We start from the raw sequence: 19,817 nt of genomic DNA, 5'->3' as shown, positions 1-19,817 counted from the left end.
AATGAGTTAGCAGGTTTGGCTGAGCACACAGGGGTACAAGACAAGCTCTTGGTCACTCTCTCCATCTCCTGCCCCGCTGTGATGGTTCCTACATGTAACATCTCTGCTCCTGCAGCTCTCCTTCAGAGGCAGAGACCTTGGGTTAGACGTGAGCAGACTCCAGGGGCCAACCCTGGGGGAACACGGCCCCAGGCAGCGCTCGGCTTCCGGGACTGCTGCGTCCCACAGAGCTCCCTGTGAGCGCCATCACCCTCAGACACCACCTTCCTCTTACCCATCTCCGTTTTGAACGGGACACCACCTCTTCCCTGCTGAAGACGCCATGAGGTGCTGCAGCTCACAGCTGCCAAGCTCTTCCAGTGGCCCCATGAGGAGCGGCTGAGGGCTCTCCCTGTCCCCCCGGGCCAGCACCCCCTTCCCTCTCAGACACCTCTTGTAAAGGACACCTCCTTTACGGGCCCAGCTGCCCAAAGGCAGCGGCCACCGCCCGCAACCCGGCCCCGCGCCGCCCGCACTCAGGGACCCGAGGGCCGCGCCCCCGCCGCTTCAGCCCCCCGCGCACGCGCGCCGCCCCGGTAACCCGGATGCAGCTGCTCCGCAAGATGGCGGCGGGGCGGGTGGGCCGCTCGCTGTAGCGCCGGGGAGCGGTGCCCGGCCCCGCCATGGCGGACCTGGGCCGGCAGCTGCAGGAGTACCTGGCGCAGTCGAAGGCCGCTACCGCCGCTAATGCGGGCCCTGCGCCGCCGCCGCCCGCCGGCTGCTCGCAGGAGGAGGCCGCGGGGAGCGGCGGCCTGGGGGCCTGGCTGGGCGCGCTCAACCCCTTCTCGCCGAGCCGCGGCGCCCCCCCTGAGGCGGCCGGGCCGGGCTCGGGCTGGGGCTGGCCATGGGCCGCCGAGGCGGACCCCTGCCTGCCGGGGCTGTCGCGCTGGCAGCGGCTGGCGGGGAGCGGGCTGTGCCTGCTGCTGGCCGCCCTCTGCTTCGGGCTGGCCGCGCTGTACGTGCCGCTGCTGCTGCTCCGCGCCCGCAAGTTCGCGCTGCTCTGGTCGCTCGGCTCGCTCTGCGCCCTGGGCGCCGCCGGCCTGCTGCGCGGGCCCGCCCGCCTGCTGCGGGAGCCCAGCCGCGGCTCCCTGCTCTACCTCGGCGCCCTCGGCGGCACCCTCTACGCGGCGCTGGGGCTGCGCAGCACCCTCCTGACGGCGCTGGGCGCCGCGCTCCAGCTGGGCACCGCCGCCGCCGCGCTCTTGGCCGCGTTGCCTGGGGGCGCCGCCGGCCTCCGCCGCCTCGGCGGCCTCCTGTGCGCTGCGGTACGGCGCGGGGGCAAGGCGCTGCCGGTGTGAGCCCCGCGCCGCAGCCCGGCGGGACTCGGATGGAGGGACTGAGAGACTCAGCGCCCGGCGGAGCACGGAGGCGCCTCCGAGACGGGGATGAGGATGGCGCCGTGTGCACGCCGCTTCCTTCACCTCCTTGGCCTTGCTGCTGCTGGGCTTTCCTCGCCAGTTCTTGACCCAGAGGAGCAGCGGCTGGCACCCGCGAGCGGCACCGGTGACTCTAAACGCGTTGTCTGTGCTCAGGTGTGACGGGCTCGATGCCAGCTGAGCACAGGATTCTGCCTTACTGCAAAGGCAGCTCCGTAGCCGCGCTCTGGAGTCTCTCTGGCTCGGGTAGCAGCTGGCAGCATCCCACTTCCCTACCTCCAGTCTAGGACCATGTGGCTGCTGCAGCCTACTTCAAAACGTGAGTGAGATTATGGAGCCACTGAAACGTACCGATTGACGTGCCCTTGACATGGAAAGGAAGTGTCTTACAGCTGAGGTTGCAGGGCTGGCTGGTGTTGAAATGTGGGGACAGCTTAGTGAAATCTGGTCAAGTGTCAGGGTCAACGTTCAAAACAGCTAACTGCTGTTAACTCATTGTTGTGCTGGCCCCTACACTCTGAGCGCGGTTCAGTTGCTGAGTGGTGCAGTCATCGGCCACGTCAGACCAGTGGTGAATTTGAATACAGTTTCCCCTGAACCGCGTTCCTCTCTAAAACCCCATTCTTTAAAATACCATCCGGTCAGTGGAACAAACTTCCCTGGGGCTGTGGGTCACGAAGACTGCCGTAACTGGAGGGTGGTCTTGGTGCATGACAGTGATGGGATGAAAGGTGCTGATCTTCGGTAAGAGCCTTAAGTCTTTGAAGGTATTGCTGCTGCCTTACAGCTGCTGTAACGGTTGGGCTTTACAAGGGTAGCTTCAGCTCTTAGAACTTAATTTATGTGTACGTGTATTTTGATTTCTCAGCTTAGGCAGGAATTGCTTCGTTGTCATAGCGTGACCTTCAGAAATAAGACTTGCTGGTAATTAGGGCTTGTGTCAGGCAGCAGAGCTCAGTTTCAATGCAGAAGCTAAGCAGCCTTAGGAAGGTGCTGAATTCAGGCTGACAGAGCCTGCTGGGAGCCTGGTGCTTCAGTTTGGGCTGTGTACTGCACTACTGCACGTACAGGGGAATACCAGGCCTAACCTGCTCAGAGCCTGAGTATCTCACTGAGTATATGTGCCTTATATACAAAATAAAGCTGAACAATGCAATATGTACCTGATACCACTACTTAGAGTTTAGTGTTTTCACCTGATACTCTGAATTAAACCAAAACTGTTAAATGGGGGTACCTAAATGTACAGAGATTACTTCAATAAAACCACTCGTGTACCAAATTTCAGTACAGACTTTCCACTCATGATCACTCTTTTCCCATAAAAATGTAGATCCCAGCTGTCCGAATAGCATTAAATTGGTTCTCTCATTTTTACAGCTTCTATAGTGTATACAATTAAAGTACTCCTTAACAGCAATAACAAACTAAACAAATCCTAGAGGAGGCAGATCTGTAAGCTAACAGGTAGAGGATAAGGATTCCACATTCGGGTAAAAGAACTTGACCCAAAGAGTACTGCAGTGTATTCCCATTAAGTGATCTTACCCATTTCCCAGCAACAGTGGTCACAGTACCATGGATTGGGACACTTGTGTGTCTCCTGCCATGCTGTCACCTTCTAAGATGTTACACAAAAGCTAGCTCATTTTCCATATTCTTAAACATTTTGTGCTTATTCCATGATTGTGGAATAATTCAAAACTTAAATAAAAAAGCTGCCCCTTGATAAGGAATTTTACTGAACACCGAGTACCATAGTGGCTTGAGGCGTTCAGGAAATATCAGAGGAAACCCAAGCGTACTCCCTTTTGTCTAGACAGAAAGAGCTGGGTTTGCTGTTGGGTGCACTCTCATTTTGGTAGAGGACTGTGGTTTAATTGAGGACTAAAGCTCATCCTCTAAATCATACTCTAACTATTACATAAGAATAACTTTCAGCCCCTTAAAAATACATAGGGCTTGTTAAAAAAAAAAAAAAAGGGCAAGCTTTCCCCTTTGCTATCAGAATACTGATATTTATCACCAAGACTTCAGAATAGATCCTAACTCCCTGATGTATACCAAAAGCGACCAAAGCCTTTCTTAAAGTACAGGTTAAAAAGCCATTTCTTTTTTAGTCCTCAAAGAAGAAACTGTTCTGTCAGCTGTTCCCCAGTTAATTCCTTTAAAATCGTTGTCTCTAGAGCCCCATGACAAGGATTTTATAGGCTAGTGATCAGTTAAATACTGCAACTTTCAAATGCCATTTTATACACTACAAAACTAAGAAAGAAAACGCTCTCTGTGACTGACTGAACCAAGAGAGGAGCAGTTAAGTGTTAACCTGTGGTTTGTTCTCTTCCTATAAGATAGGTCATCAGGACTTAAGCCAGTCCTAGGTGACTCTGACTGAGAGGTCAGATAAAATAGCTGCTGTGTTTCTCGATGTTGTTGCAGTACCCTTGACAGCTACAGAAGTGCAACACCATATTGTCCTGAATATTAAAACATAAAAGTCAGGGCAGGGGGGATGGATGCCTGGTAGTATTGTTCATTATACATTATATCCTATACTCTTAATGTGGGACCTTCCTGTATTTCTGTGGTGAAATTTTCATTGAGGCTTTAGGTATTAAAGAAGCCTTTTGATAACTTGGTGAGTGGAGATGATCAATATGAATGATTTATGGGGAAACAAATTTGTGGGTGGTAAACAGCTTTATTGTGAAATGTGGGAAATGGGAATAAATCTTCCTCATCATTTCCCTCTGCTCGTAAAACTGGGAAACTGTATCCTAAAGAAAACTGTACTTAAAAAGCAATTAGAAAGTGATCAGCTGTTGAGGTTTGCACTTGAGCATTTGAATGTACCAGACCCTACTGAAACCAGCTATCTTTAAGCAGTGCCTCCTACAGCCACTGTAAAGCATGCGCATCCATATTAACCAGTCTGCTAAACTTTCTTCCTCAGTTTCTATAACCAGATGCTGTTTTGAACAAAGATACTTGACTTGCCCCTGTGAAGCACAGAGTGACAACATCTGTCATGATGTCTGTCTTGCCGGTAGTCCAGGTTGTAACTCACACTATGTCTATGACAGCTTTTTCTAAGCAGTGTTCCACGTTTTTCTCTTTCAGGATGGCAGACTAGCAGGCAGCGGAGGTTTCCTGTGTTTTGGAATGTTAACGTCAGCACCACTTGTAATCAGTGGACAGCTGTGGCTAAAGGTGAAAATGAAAGCTCTCTGTGCATCATAAACCAAAACCCTAGGAATCATCGAGCTATGAGTATTTCAGACAGTTGAGGTTTCAGGAGGCAGTTCTGTTGCTCCATCTGGTACACAAGTCTGCCTAAAGGCAGCCCTCTTTATAGTAATAGGTGAGTAAAGAATCACACACTGGGTTGATTTTATGTTAATTTTTGCACAAATTACATCTGTATTCATACAAAACCAAGGTAACTCTTCTGACAAACTGTACACGTAGGAACAGGTTTCTGTCTGGAGGTGAACTGAAATCTGTGGAGGTGCTCCAGGCCTCATATCACTTAAAAAAATCCATCTCTTCACAAAACCAAGCAGGTAAAAGAAGGTGAGGAAAACAAGGGTGGGGAGAACAAAACAGAAAGCCAGCTACAGCGCTGCAGCTCGCAGAAGTTGACTGATCTAGGAAAAGACCCCTGTCTTGTTAGGAGCTAATGCACATTCAGTTATCCCAGTTAAAGAATCCAGGTTTGTTGCAGGTTACTTTATGAGTCCAGAGTAGCAATCCATTTAAATATTGTCCAGGCAGGACTGGGTGTGACCCAGTCAAAGCCTCTTCTATCGGCCCCTTCCACCACCCCTGGAGGATCCTCTTCTCGATTGAGCAGAGTTCATGTTATTTCCTCTTCCCCAGTTACTTCCACTCCTTCCTCCCCGAGAAGGGTTATTGCCTCCTGCAGGGCCTCCACCAAAAGCTTCATCTCTGTGGAATCCATCGTGATGGTCTCCATCTAAAGAACTGGATCTCCCAGACTTTGATGCTCTCTGTGAACTTCCTCGTCCTAAAAAAAAGCACAGTCAGTTACTGATGTTCAAGTCTAAGCTAAGCAATGCCTCTTCTCAGCCATACCATATATTTAGCTAGTTCCTTTGTGAAAGGAACTATGGGATGCTCATTTGCAGACCAAACATAGTTGAGACCTGTAATTTTATGCCTTCTCCCCCCTCTATAAGATTTTTCTTACATAGATTTAGTGTCTCCATTACAGCCCAGAAGATGGTGGCAATCAGACAATTCCTTGGGAATTAACGGAGTTTATAGCTGATACAGTCAGCAATCACTTCAGTAAATTAGAACAGTGATAGTCACGGTGTGCTCTGAACTGCTAGGTGTACCCAACTCTTGTGCTTTAACACCATCTGTGGTTCCCTATATATTTTTGTTGAAAAACACTTTCTTTCCTAAACAAAGACATCGGTTGAGGTTGGTGGTGAAGACAATGAGTGACATTACTGGTTTTGTTCCATTTTTTGCTAGAAATAATGGAAAAATGCTCTATTTTAATCACTAACCAGGAACATAAACTACATCAGCTCTTACTGCCAGAAATGGGATTTTCTGCTTCTCAGAGGTCTTAGTACTGAGACTTAAATTAATATTAAAACCCCCAAAGTCATTAGCTCAAAATAACAAGCAGTATTTTGGGGGAAAAAACCCCAAAGTAGTAACGTTAACAGTGCTGTGTGTATACAACAAAGTGCTACAGCTAAATGTGGACATTTTTCCTCACTTTAGCAAGAAGGATTTTGTTGTTGACTGCTTGGTTGTGTGTAAAATAAAGGCTAAATTGTTCCACAGAGCTTATAATTCATGAAGTTTTAACCTTCACATGACTTTACCAATCAACTGAAAGTGACACAGCCCATACATGAAAAAGTATTGTTAATGTTTTGGTATCAGGTTTTCTTGCCGTTGTTCTAAGCTGTCTTTGGTACATTAGTGAGTTGTCTAGGCACAAGAATCAGAGAGTCATAGAATCATAGAATAGTTAGGGTTGGAAAGGACCTTAAGATCATCTAGTTCCAACCCCCCTGCCATGGGCAGGGGCACCTCACACTAAACCATGTCACCCCAAGAAGTGTGGTAGTTAACTACTGTTTTGACTTCAATAAAGCATCTGATGGAGTTATCGCAAATTACTATTGAAGCTGGAGAAGGAATCTCCGCAGATTTGATAAGAAGCTGGCTAAATGAGAAACCCAGCCTTTTGAAAGGAGAAATATTGATACAGATGGAGTTCACCAGCAAGGTTTAGTTAAAAACCTCTGTGAATGAATGGCATAACCTGCTGTCAGTACAGCGCTGGAAATACAATCCATGCAGAGGAGGACTGGCCTGCACTTAACACTAAACAAGCTTCAGGACAACAGTAAGAGAAGTGAAGTGAAATTTGGTGGCATCAAAGACAAAGCTGCGCAGTAGAGGTCTAACGACAGAAAACGACAAGCTCTCAACATCTGGAAGCAACTGAGAAGAATCTCTGTCACTGACCACTAAGAGTGGGTAGTCAATATGAGGACATTAAAAAGCCCCAAAGACAACGTTAACAAAAGACGTCATCAATTCTGAGATTTATAAGAACAAGGATCAAGAACTGGTACAAGACTAACAGGATGATTGTGGAAATGGCACACACAGCAATAGGGTCTGAACCAGCTGCTAACTCCAGAAGAATGTTATTTTGTTGGTTACAGAAGCTAGTTGCATGAGGGTGCCATGTGACTGTTCAGTAGTTAGTTAAAAAGGGAAATAAATAGGACATCAGAAGCTATTAGGAAGCAAAGGAGAACAAAACCAAGTGAACTACAGAAATCCATGGTAAACCACATCTTAAATAGTGCAATTGCTAGTTACCCTGTTTAATTTACAAAAGGATAAGTTAAAAATGAAAATAATATATACAGAGTAATAAGGGGAGTAAATGATACAGATCAGAGCTCTGACTTGGAGAAGAGCTAGTTCAGGTTGGAAATGGTAGACTCTGATCCAATCAGAGATGGCATTCAGAAATAAGAGGCATCTTCCAACTGTTCCAGTTAAAACACAAGACATCATTGAATGAAATTAGTGAGCAAAAGGCTTAAAACAAGAGGAAAACATTTTCCTTCCTCTTTTTTTAAGCATGGTCTACTGCAGTTAAGTTTTATAGGTCTCCACAGATGTTGCAGATGCCAAAAGTTTATATGATTCTTAAAGCAGTTAGGAGGAGCACACAAAAGGTAAGTCAAAAGCCCTTCGATATAAAAATACTGTAGTCAGCCTCTGAAATACAGATCTCCATAGGCTGAGAGAGCATTTCAGGACATACCACTACAGACTTACACTGTTAAGAACAGTGTAACACTTCCCTCTGTACCTGCTACTGAGTAGCATTGAAGACAAGCTACTGAGCTTTATGGACTTCTGGTGTCTGATCATGGATGGCTATGCTTACACTCTTACAAGTAGACAACTCACAGGCTGGTATGGGTTGGAAGGGACCTTAAAGATCATCTAGTTCCAACGTCCCTGACTTTTCACTAGACCAAGTTGCTCATGAGCAAAGACTTAAAACATTTGGGTCCCACAGAGTGAAGGCTGAGACAGGAAGGATATTTCAGATAAAGGGTGCTAGCACAAGCTTGAATAACAAATAACTATACTGAAAATTACAGAGAAATAAGCTTTTATCAGTTTTCTAGCTGGAGTAATGGAGCCAAAACCTAACTGGTTTTGATCAGGGCAATAAAGGACAGGATTACTTAAAGCTAGAGTAAAGATTTGGATGTGATGTTCCAGAAAACCCCTCTGTTCTTGTATTCCTATGAGACTGGTGTGCAGCCTCACAGCTGGTAAGATCAGGTATTTACTGTTTCAGCTTTATTCCCTCTGAACAGATGAGGAATTCTGGATAAGTCTACTGTTGAAAAATGTGCTGGTGTAAGATAAGGTTTTCAATACAAGGGGCTTTTTACCTTTGCCCCTCTCTTCTGGAGGTCCACCTGGAGCATCCATTTCTCTGTGGTCAGAGGTCCCTGGTCCATCCTGCCAGGGACGTTTACGTGGTGGCAGTGAGGCCATGTCCATGCCCTGGAGTGAAGAAGCACGTTCTCTGTTAGCTGGAGAATGCCTGTCATGAGGAGGGTGATCTGGACGAGGACCTGAGCATGAAGAGAAAAACCAGGATAATAAGTAATGTTGATGTGATTGTTATTCTTCACTTTTTTGGAGGAAGTCACGTCAATTTACACCCTTTCTGTTGTACTTGGCACACAATTTTAAGTTAAAATTACATAAAGCTTCCCCCCGTCCCCATCCCAACAGGAAAACAAGCGAACATTAGATGAGTAAGGTTTAAGAAAGCTAAAGGTAAAACTGGTCTCTAAAGGATGATGGGAATGAAAGTGACAGATCTGAAGTGTTCTTTTGGTGTATTTTCGTATATGTTAGAGACGTTCGTATCTTCATCTATTCACTTGTCTTCATTTTTTCCATGACATTTGAAAACTCAGGTTTTCCCCCATTAATAACACAAAAGCAAATTTCAGTAAGCTGTCAGACACTGCAGCTGAAAACATGATTTTTGCAACAACAGAGAAGATGCCACCCAAGAGAAAGATTACTGTTGGCTTTAATGTACACCTCAAAAAATCCCCAGGTATGTGCTTCAGTCATCTGCAGGTGACAACATCAGGCAGTCCCGGGCTGTACAATAACTCAACTTAACATTGAGGCTTTGAGGCCATGATAATTTTGTTTGCTGAGGCAGTTATATTTGGAGCCAGTTAAATTAGGTATAGTAATTTTTTCCCTGGATTTAGAAGTCCAAAGAACTATGTTTTGGTTTTCTTATGGTAAAAGACTGACAATGAGCATGTGAGGTACAGGAAGAAGAGGTGATTCTTACACATAAATTTTTTGGTCATTGGTTGGTTATATTATAGAAGTCTACAGTTATCTGAAACAAACCTCTCCAGTTCTTACCTGGTTCTCTGTTTCCATCCCAGGATTCTGGTTTCCGCCCTCCTTCAAAGCGTGGAAATTCATCTGGAGTAGGAAGTAAACCCTTCCGGCCTCCTGCACAGTAAGAGATGCAGTGAACAGGAATAAGAAGAGACATTGGATTCATGACAATACTGTCTTTTGCCCAAGAATTGCTTTTGCTTCCTTACCCTTGCGTTTCAGTATGGAAGAATGTTCCACTCACCTCTCAGAGCACCACGACCTCGCCCCCGAACACCATGGTCCCTTCCTCTGGAGTTTTCATCTGGAGAGTCAAAAGCATCATCTGGCCCAAAATCTTCAGGTCCAGGAAAGCCATCTCTCCCCCTGGGTCCCCGGCCCTCGTGTCTTGAGGATCCTCCTCTTCTGAAGCTACAAGAAAGGACATGGTACAAATGTGGGCTTTAGACAGAATTTAGGTTGAGAAACTTCAGTCAGCTGCAGTTTCATCATCAACTCATTTCTGAACTGTTTTACTTAATACTATAGCACATACAGTGACTAGAATAGGATTTGTAGGTGGAAAAGCTCTCATTTTCTGCCTTTGAGCACTTTGTTTATTCATTTTTGTAGTTTCCCCTCATTTCCTTCTGTTGATTGTGTTGGGTTTTCAAACAAGAAAAATACTTTCAAATATACTGTGTTCATTTAATAAAAAAAAGGGGGGGGTGTGGAGAAATCAGTGAGTGATGACAAATAGAAGGTAAAGTATAAGTGAATTTCCCTTAATGTAGTGGTCTTCTTTCCCCTTCCATTTTTTTCCCTTCCATTGTAGTGATAAAAACAAACTGGAAGAATTCAAGCAATGAGAGTCATGGCTGTAACAGAACACATCAGCATCTCATTCCATTGATTTTTGCTATGCTAAAACATTCTCTTTTCTGTTCCATTCTTCTCAGTTTACAGTTTTAGCAGATGCATCTAAACTGCCTTTGGCTCTGTAGGGATGAGAGTGACTGTCGAACAGCGTGCACAGTGGCATTCTACAACCTGAAGAGCAGTTTATTCAGCTGCAATAATGAAGGATTTTGCTTAGCAAAAGGCAGCTTTGACACTGAAGCTGATAATATCTGTAAGTCCCGTGTCAGTAATTTGCTATGACTGGGTTGTGCATCTCATGTGAAACGAGTATAGCTCCTCCAGTATCACACTGGGGTTTTAGCCGAGATGTTCAGAGAGAAGAATGGTTCTTAATGACCTGTCAGTGCCACTTCAGGTAAGCCTGTCGGTGGCTGCCTGAACACCGGTAGTTTTGGTTTTCACCCTGCCAGTTTAAACGCTTGCAGCACAGATGCGTTCTGTGTGTTACTGCGCCTCCAGAAGTGTACCCTATCTAGCACCGGTTGTTAGGACTGCTTTAGTTTACAGCCCCGTTTCTGTGCAAGCACAGGCGAGAGCTCTATGCGGTACAGGCACACTGGTTCAGGAGTGCTCGCGGTCAGCGCGACCCCACGCTGCTCCTGCCCACCCCTCAGCAGCAGCACACAATGCAGGGCACTGTTTGCCCATTCCCACTGCTGCCCCCCCCACCTCCCCTCTCTTCCCAGGTCCACGCTGGCCAAATTGTAACGACCATAATACATGGATGTGCTTGCTTTGTGCAGCGTCCCCTTCCCCAGCTCATTAACGACACAGTGCATCCTATTACAAGCAAAACTTTAGATACTTTTATTTAGAATTTTAACAACTTTAACCTTTTAATTACAAAGTTAAATATTTTAACAGTAGTCAGAACACAATACAATATTGTTAAACTTTTACAGTTTATTTTCATGAAGAACAATAGGTCTGTCTCCACCTCCCAGAAAACAACCACAATACAGAGAGGAGGCTGCTGTGCCTGTAGAGGTACAACAGTGGATGGAGGGAGTGCTGTGTATGGACAATGAACCATTTTACATTAACCTGGGTGATTTGGGAGAACAAACTGAGCAATTTCAGGTACAAATGGTTCAGATGATCACATTGCAATATTGTTTAGCCTTGAAACAGCACAGTCCCCTAGATGTTCTTTAGAGGGCCTCCCATTTTAATACTGACATGGTGTGATTCTGCTTAGCATGTAAATTACCAAGATTTGCAACACAAAGTCTTATGGCTAGCAGGAATAGGGCCTTTCCTTTTTGTTTCCAGGCAACGTTATGGACACAGTTTAGTTTTGAAATCTATCATACCTATGCCTGACAAAGCCACAGCTCCTGATACTGTGTTATGTCTATTCTATTTCATATCAGTCACGTGTAAACCCCTGCCTTGCATAGAGCTCAGTTTCTGTTTAGACTGCCCTTGGATCTTCTTCCTTGAGGCCTAGGACCTTAACGTACAGAACTACAAACTGTGCAGATTGGCAGGCAGGAAGAGGCAGGTCTCTGCAGTAGAAGCGTCATGTTAACATGCATAGGAACACTAAGAACAGGACAGGGATGAAAAGGATGGGAAATCAGAGAGAAACACACATACACACATTTCCCTCTCATGCTTCATCAAACCAGTTACAGTCTAAATTCCAAACCAAGTCAGCTATATGAGGGGTTGGGATTCTTGAGTTCACCTCAGCATCTGCAGTAAATGGCACTTAATTTGCCTTCATTCAAAGGAATTCATGAAGTTTGCAAGCACAATAAGCCTTTTAGAGCCCTGTGCTGATTCCTTTTAAACCAGACTGTACAAGCACTTGCACTCTGACAGGCAGACTCCTCTTAGTTCAGAAGTTAGATTTACAGGTCACAAGGTCCTTAGAATCTTCCTGAAACCTTTCTAAAAATCAGGATCATCATAAAATACCTTCCAGTCCCACAGCATTTCCAATGTAAGATTTGAAAATCTCTACTGAGCTTCTAAAAGTGTTGTCTGCTGCGTCTTTGAGCGTTCTGTACTGCAGAGCATTCAGCTTGGGTTCTCTCTACTCTTTAAAAATGGCTTTGTTACCTTCTCTTACTTATTGTTCATTTCTTTTCATACTCTTCACACAAAAGGAAGGTACAGCTTTACAGAGCTAGGGAGAAAACAGCTAAAAGAAGAGCTGTGTAGATGCAAAGTAAAAGGAATGTGAGAAAATGATTAAAAAGGCAACTGAAACACACAAAGTTCACATTATGTGGAGACCACAAGATATTTGTACATGTTCTTATACATACAGAGTTGGTGGTCAGTGAGAGGCTTAGACCTTGGAGGCCAAATTTAACTTGGTTAAACTAGCATGAATGTGGAGCCATTTCGATGACAGTTAATTTTGCTGACTTAGCATAATTCCTCCATATTTACATTTGTAACTAGACACAAATTCATCCCTTCCATTTGTTTGGAAACTGTGAGCAATGATGTGGACATTGCTGTAAGCTGGGTATCTCCGAGTTCTTTGCTTGGCATTAAGAAATAAAGTCAGAAAGAGAAATAAAATCTCTACAAGCAAACCCAAGAGAAAATAGTCTCAACAGTCCAGCAGATGCTGTAGCTCTGTCCCTTATATTTGATAGCAGGATCACTGTTCTGCTCCTTACAAGTATCTTACATCTCATTCTACAGTCCCTACAGTCATGCTGTAGTTTGTGGCTGGAGACAAAGTCTCAAAATCCACTTCTAGTGTTCAAAAGTTTGCCACTTTAACCTTCAAGTTTCCTCTCAATTTTCATCAAAACGGTCTCAAATCTTCATCCTGTGTCACTGGATCTTCTCTAAAGATTTCCTGCCTTCTCTTTACTTACTGTTTAAAGACACGGAAGCTGCTGTGTACAATGACCATTTTTCTTCTATTACTGAATGATTTTTATGGACTCTATACTCAGGTATATTAGAGTTCTCATTTCCTTATTGGTTTCCAGTTTATAAATCTGAAACAGATAGACTCCTTAATGAAAAGGAAACCAGGAAGAAAGAATTCCCTCCACTTACCCTTTAACCCCTCACAAAAATGAGTAGATTCTTACCTCTCATCTCGTCTTCCTCGGAAGCGTGCATCCTCAGGATCCCGTGGATATCTATCATCCGAAGGTCTGCGTCCTTCCCAAGCACCAGGAGGCCCACGGTTTGAACCCCCTCCTTCAAATTCCCTGTGATCAGGAGGAAAGGGAGGCCCAGGTCCACCTCGTCTCCATTTCTCATCTTGCAACGGTGGGCCTCCTCTCCCCTCAAATTCCCGTAATCGATGGCCAAATCTCTTATCTGGATGGAAGTCGTCACGGAAGTCATCTGGTCGATCAAAGTCATCATGGAAATCTGGGTGAGGTCCTCGTCTATCTGGCATGCCCCTGCTGTCTCTACCATCACCCCACTCCTGGCCACCTCGAAACAACCCTCTCTCAGGCCCATGGTCAGGACCACCACTGTTCTGGTCGTGCCTTCTATCTGAGAGAGGGCCCATGTGATGGTTTGGTGGACCACGGGAGTCACCTTGAGGGAAAAAATCATAGCAGATTTCTGTAATGGTTTCTAAAAAGGCTTTAGGATGCTCTAGTTCGTACAGTTCTACAAAGTACACGCTATACATGTCACATTACATCATTCTCTTCTGGCACAACGTTTCCTCTATGTTCCTGCCCAAGTCTACAGAAGCTTTCCTCTCCGTCATGGCCCTGTCCTCTGCTGTAGCTTTTTCTGTCTCAATGCACTGCACTGGAACAGCCTCTTTAGTAGAATTACTCACAGAAGAACAAACATACCTTTATTAAGACCTGGTCCTTGGTTGTGAGGGCCAAGGCGACCTTGTCCTCCCTGCTGCCCCAGTCCTGGTATCAATGGTGGAGGACCTGGGTTCTGTGCATCCTATAAGCATATAATAAGAAAAGCCATCTGAATTGCCATGGGTGAGTATTTTTGCTTTTAAGCATTTGCTAAGGGGGCAAAACTATTTTCTTTACATGAAGACTGCATCCGCACAGGTATTACAAGAGAAACAGCTGCTTTTCCAAGGGTTTCTGCCTAGTCTGTCAGACATTCACATCAGTAATGCTTTTCAGTCACTGTCTGAGGAACACATCATTTTATAGCAAACTCGGCTTTTTAGGGATTAGAATTTTACCTGTAACAACCAAAGATAATAAAGCTCATTCTAGCTAGAGCTAACATATTCTAACAGATTCTAACAGAGCCTCTGTTAGAGCAGATGAGGAAACTCTGTCTATTTGATTGAAAAATACCAGGTACGGATTTAAATGCAGTTAAAGAGCAGCACAGACCAAAGATTTCCTTTGGAAATGAAGAAAATAAAACAATGCCAAAGAAAAAATAAGGACTTTTACAAATAACCCTTGTAAACTTTTCACAAGGAAATACATGAGTTTCATTTTAAACATGCTGGCAGAGTTGGGTTTTCTTAATTCCAATTCTAGGATCAAAAGCAAATCCTAACACTTGGCTAAGCATCGAGACACGTTGTCAATGGGTTAGTATGCAACGACAGGGCTAAAGGCAGGCAGTGTAGAAGCTTTTCTCAAGCAGAAAGAGTGGAACGAGCAGACGTTTGTGCAAGTAACATGATCCCAAAGGGAAAATTAAATATGTGTAAGTATTTTGTTATTTTCTCTCTTCTTTTGTGAATTGCAAAGGGTAAAATAATCTTTAAATTCACTGTCACAAACCCATGAGAGATTTCTACAGGTACCACTTTTACACTGGGCCCACTCTGACGACATTGGCCAGGAAATAGTACGGTTGAACTGTCTGATTCTGCCTTTAAATAGCAGAAATCAGACAAAAGGTCATCATTTGGGGTTTGTACTTGACTGGAACGATGTAATTTACACTGTAGCATGAGATCCAACAACAAAAACGTATCACTGCGAAGAGGACAGACTTGAGACGTGCAAGATGGCCGTACAAAACCTTTTTATGTTGGTATCACCAAAAAATAAAGTCCCCCCAAAACCATACCAGAAAACCCTGAACATGGACTATTTTTGCCCCACACATGTCTAACTTGAAGACTTATGCTTGACCTCCATACTGGCTTCTAAAAATCCCTCCAGACTGCAGGTAGTTTGTAAATACTTAAACCCCTATACTCCGTCATTGTGTGATTACACTGCTTAATCTCTCCATGAATCAAAGTTAAGTCATTTTCATGCTCTACACTGATTTTTTTAGAAGCACTACCTTTTTCTTTCTCTTTACAAAGGAGCAGTAAGTTCCTTCGTGTATTTTTCCCATCATATTTTGAAACACGGGTGTTCAATTAAACCCATATTCAACTGCAGTCGAGTGCTCAACAACAAAAAGCACACAAATACATACTACAAGCATCATAGGTTTGTAGTGTACTTGCATCGAGTAATATCATAAGGGATTTGGAAAAAAAGCATCATAATAAAAGACCTGTTCCAACCCCTATTAAAAAACCAACAACACAACCACCAAAACCACTTTCCTAATGACTGAATGTTGACTTGAGCCCAGAACAAATAAATCCCCTTACTAGGTAAGACCCAGCTCTCACAATGCTTCTGCCGTTCTTGACTAAAACCTTGCTGGAGTTCCAAGATTTCTCATATATTTAGCATACACTTACAATAATAAGCTTTAATGAACTTCTTACATTTACACCACTGGTGTTTAACCAAAGCAGCAGTTTTTGGCACTCGCTGAATGAGTTTCCTCAGTGTTTAGCAAAAACCTCTGTTCCAAACAAAGGAACAAATCGTGCTTTGACAAGACAGGAGGACAAAGCTATAGCACTGCCTTTCCACAAGCCTTTCAGGTTCTGCACAACTCAGATAAGCTGCTGCAGAATGCAACTGCTCCACATCACCAGCCTATCTGCCCTATAAATGCAAACGGCACAGCTGGTTTATGATTGCACTGAAGGGGGAAAGAATCCTTTGTATTCACCCTTAAGAAAAAACTGCATTTCTTCTGAAATCTGGCCCCAGCTCCTAAAGTTTGTGTCTGTGTGGACAAGGAACAAGGCCTGGAATATCTGTACCTCACTTAACCAGTGGATGACAAGACATTCTGCACATCCATCTCAAAGGAATGAAAAGATCAAAGCTAAATTAGCAATAGCAAAAGTGCTCCAAAGCACTACTGCTAACTCGGGAATATCCTATTTATCTATCTGCATTTCAGTATCAACAGGCCTATTTCCAGAACAAGACTTCAACAATCACATCTCAGGCAATTTCCTTCTCATAAACAGCTCCCTACCCTGTTTCACATCTGCAGAAGGCAGCAGATCTCACATTCAGGAAGAGATGTGTATCTTGCCCACACACTCTGCAGTAAATCCCTGCTTTCCCAAGTACAGCAGATGCAGGTCATAGTGGGATCTTACATGGAGATTAACCTTCACAAAGCCATATAAAGGTACAAGCCATTGATAAAGCAGACAGACATTCATAGGCTTCTGCTGCTGAAAAGGAAGGCAAGTGATTTGTACAAGTTTACAGAAGATAAATTTGAAATTCAGAACAAAACCCAAGTTAAAGCCTATTATTTAAAAAATAATCACAGATAGGGCCTTTTTAAATAGGAACTTCTCCTATAATCATATTACAATGAAGCAAGCTGGAGCAAAAGCTGACACGGTGAATTTTAAAATCTGCTCCTTTTTAAAAGACATTATCATACCAAAGCAGCACAAGGAAGGAAAAAGGGTCAAAACCACTTCGCTTTGCCTTCTTTTAGCACCTGTGAAAGACCTCAAGATAGCAGCATTCATTGAAAATAAGCAGCCACCTATCAAAAGCTACTTACTGAATTCTGACCAGTGTTAACAGCAGGGTCAGGTAAGGCCATCCCCCATATGCAAACATACCCAAACATTTATCTGCACACAAGCTTGGTGGTTACTCTCAGTGCAGAAAAGTTTGTCTCCCTGGGATAGCAATGGAAAACATTATGCTGATCCAAGTTAGATGGTTATGGAACCAACTCTCATTTGAAACCTCAGCAACAGCATCACATTAACAGACTTGTGGAGGGAATTACTGCTCATGTTCGTAAGGCAAAAACCAGCCAAATAAAACCACAATTAGCAGGCTAGTCCAATCTGAAATGGTATCACTGAGTTAAAGCTCATTTCAGTATGTCATCACTTACTGTGATTGGTAGCAGGGTACACACTAAGGACTACATGCATACCTGCCTAAAGCTTTAACTACAGACTACTGAGTGCAAGTCTGAAAGAGTGAATTTGGTTTAAGAAAACCCCACTTCCATAAAACTGAATGAACAGGCTTTCATTTTCCAAACACCCCCTTCAAAATTAACCTTGACGCTGAAGACAGTCAAGAGAAATTTTAAGTACAGGATTAGTGCCATACAAATAGGAACTTGAAAGAGCTAAAAAGCACAGAAAGCTCTGCATTATCTGTGGTAGATCAGAAGATGGAAAAGCCCATTATGAAAGATGCTGAAGAAGGCAGAGCAGGTTGTACTTGGGAGTGAACCAGACTTAATCAAAACCTGACTTGATTTCTGCAGAATTAATTGGCGAACCTGTAAGCATCAATACCCAGTATTCCAGGTCAGCTACGCACAAGTGTATTGCCCAGCTGAGCTGGTGAATCCTCCTGGAGCTGAATGTCAAGGCAACACAGCACGGGAACATCAGACAAACCTGTCTGATACCTGTCCTCCCCCTCGTGCTTCTTGGCAAATAGTGCAGTAATGAGTTCTTGGTGTACATCCACAAAGTACAAAGGTAGGTAAAGTATTTCCAGACCAAGGCAGGAAGCAGGGTGGATGTGGGTATTGAAACTGTGCTCCTGTGCACTCAGTCTGAACTGGTAAATTCAACCAGACCCAAGCTGATTCCAGATGTGCCAGCATCTATGGTAATTCCTCCCATGGTTTGGATTATCTAACCCTGGGACAACTGTGAGATGATAGTAACTTGCTTTGATTAATACATACAAGTTTCGGTTTGTTTAGATACCACTCTTATGAGTGCTTACCTACTCCCCAGGAAACTCACCATTAACAGTTCAGTGTCCTCAAATTAAAACAACTGGAGTTACATATTTTCATAGCAGACTGATTTCAATACCAGTGTTTCCAATAATCCCTTTTCTACAGTTACCTCTGCTGTTTCCAAACTACATAACTCTTTTCAATATCATTTAAGTTTTCCTGGGGCCTCGCTTTTGGCAAGCATACCAAACCTTCAGCCTCTCAGCTCTTGCTTTGCATTTCTACTGCATGACATTATCATTCCTACATTCTTAACACTCTCGTTATACAGACCTTCTGATACATACCTGATTAAATGGGGGACGAGGCCCATCACCCAACAGAGGTGTTTTCTGCTGCTGGAAAGGCAGAGGGCCTTGGGAAGGGTGCGGCCCCCTTGAAGGGTTCGGTTGTCCCTGAGGTCCTTGCATGTTTCCTTGAGGCCCTACCAAAGAGCCTTGTGGAGGTCCCTGCTGGCCTTGTGGCCCACGCAATTCTTGTGGTGGTCCTAACATTGTACCTTGAGGCGGGGGTCCCTGGAGACCTCTCATCTCCTGGGGACCATGTCCTAGTAAACCACTTTGCATATGAGGACCTCTCATTTCTTGCGGATGACCCATCATCATCCCTTGTGGAGTAGGTCCCTGGTTATCTCTGGGTCCTGGTGGACCCTGCATCCCTCTTGGATTAAGTCCCATCAAAGGCCCTTGAGATATAGGGCCTTGCATCCCTTGAGATCCTGGAGCTCCTTGCATGCCATGAGGAAGAGGTCCTTGCATTCCACGGGGACCAGGTGGCCCTTGCATTCCTTGACCACCAGGAGGACCTTGAGGACCCAAGTGACCTTGTGGGCCAGGTGGACCCTGCGGTCCTAAATGAGTCTGAGACCCAGGTAGACCCTGTGGTCCCAAGTGGCCTTGTGGGCCAGCATTACCCTGTGGGCCTGGAGGTCCCATTGGCCCATGAGGACCTGGATGTCTCTGCATCCCTTGATGTCCATGTAAATCCTGAGGCCGTGGCATTCCTTGTGGAGGCCCTTGGGGACCTGGAGGCCCCTGTGGTCCCATGAACCCTTGTGGACCTCCAGCTCCTTGGTGTAATGGAGGACCCTGAGGTCCCATTTGCCCTTGGGGTCCTGGAGGTCTGAACTGTCCTTGTGGACCAGGAGGTCCCATCTGAGGCATATTCATTTGCATCTGCTGAGGAAGAGGCTGCTGAAATCCTTGAGGCATCTGTGACATTGGGCCTTGCCCTGGAAAAGGCTGGGGTCCGTGAAGAGAGCCTCCTGGAGGTGGTGGCTGCACTTGCTCAGCTTGCTTCTGTGCAAGTCTCTCAATCTTCAATTGCTGCCCAAAGAAGAGACACTCAGATAATCAGCCAAGCACAGAAGTATATGTAACAACTAAACATCAGAAGCAACGTTCTCGTTTCTCAGGAGTTTAAAAAGGCTTAGTGCTTTTCTCTCCATTAACAGCAGTACAACTGCAGAGATCCATACATCGGTATGAGTTA

General features: G+C 44.9%; 2 protein-coding genes, 1 long non-coding RNA gene and 1 pseudogene across 6 annotated transcripts in view; 2 read left to right on the top strand and 2 right to left on the bottom strand.

The window, feature by feature from the left end:
- LIMS2 (LIM zinc finger domain containing 2) overlaps positions 1–413 on the bottom strand; it is a 31,821-nt gene extending 31,408 nt beyond the window's left edge. Inside the window, exon 1 of the mRNA XM_080623897.1 lies at positions 275–413. The gene's annotated coding sequence lies outside the window, so the exon portion shown is untranslated. The remainder of the gene's footprint in view (positions 1–274) is intronic.
- Positions 414–579: 166 nt separating this feature from the next.
- Positions 580–1,467, top strand: LOC308223443 (vesicle transport protein SFT2C pseudogene; annotated as a pseudogene). Its single transcript has one exon. The product of its transcript is annotated as a vesicle transport protein SFT2C pseudogene (transcript).
- Positions 1,468–1,579: 112 nt separating this feature from the next.
- LOC308223444 lies at positions 1,580–9,566 on the top strand. The gene is made up of 3 exons (XR_013957309.1): positions 1,580–1,734; positions 4,536–4,625; positions 9,428–9,566. It is a non-coding gene; the product is annotated as an uncharacterized lncRNA (long non-coding RNA).
- Positions 4,788–19,817, bottom strand: part of WDR33 (WD repeat domain 33) — a 68,910-nt gene continuing 53,880 nt past the window's right edge. For 2 of the 3 annotated variants that reach the window (XM_080622405.1, XM_080622406.1), the window contains exons 16-22: positions 18,614–19,651; positions 14,081–14,183; positions 13,349–13,811; positions 9,628–9,794; positions 9,405–9,497; positions 8,396–8,581; positions 4,788–5,442 (exon numbers count right to left, since the gene is read on the bottom strand). In XM_080622405.1, coding sequence (XP_080478531.1) covers positions 5,219–5,442; positions 8,396–8,581; positions 9,405–9,497; positions 9,628–9,794; positions 13,349–13,811; positions 14,081–14,183; positions 18,614–19,651 — 2,274 coding nt within the window. In that variant the 3' untranslated portion in view covers positions 4,788–5,218. Of the gene's footprint in view, positions 5,443–8,395; positions 8,582–9,404; positions 9,498–9,627; positions 9,795–11,060; positions 13,253–13,348; positions 13,812–14,080; positions 14,184–18,613; positions 19,652–19,817 lie in introns of those variants that run through there. The other variant, XM_080622407.1, reaches the window with a different exon arrangement.

Source organism: Psittacula echo, assembly GCF_963264785.1.
Source record: "Psittacula echo genome assembly, chromosome: 7".
Taxonomy (NCBI): domain Eukaryota; kingdom Metazoa; phylum Chordata; class Aves; order Psittaciformes; family Psittacidae; genus Psittacula; species Psittacula echo.
This window is presented reverse-complemented; position numbering and strand designations above follow the sequence as displayed.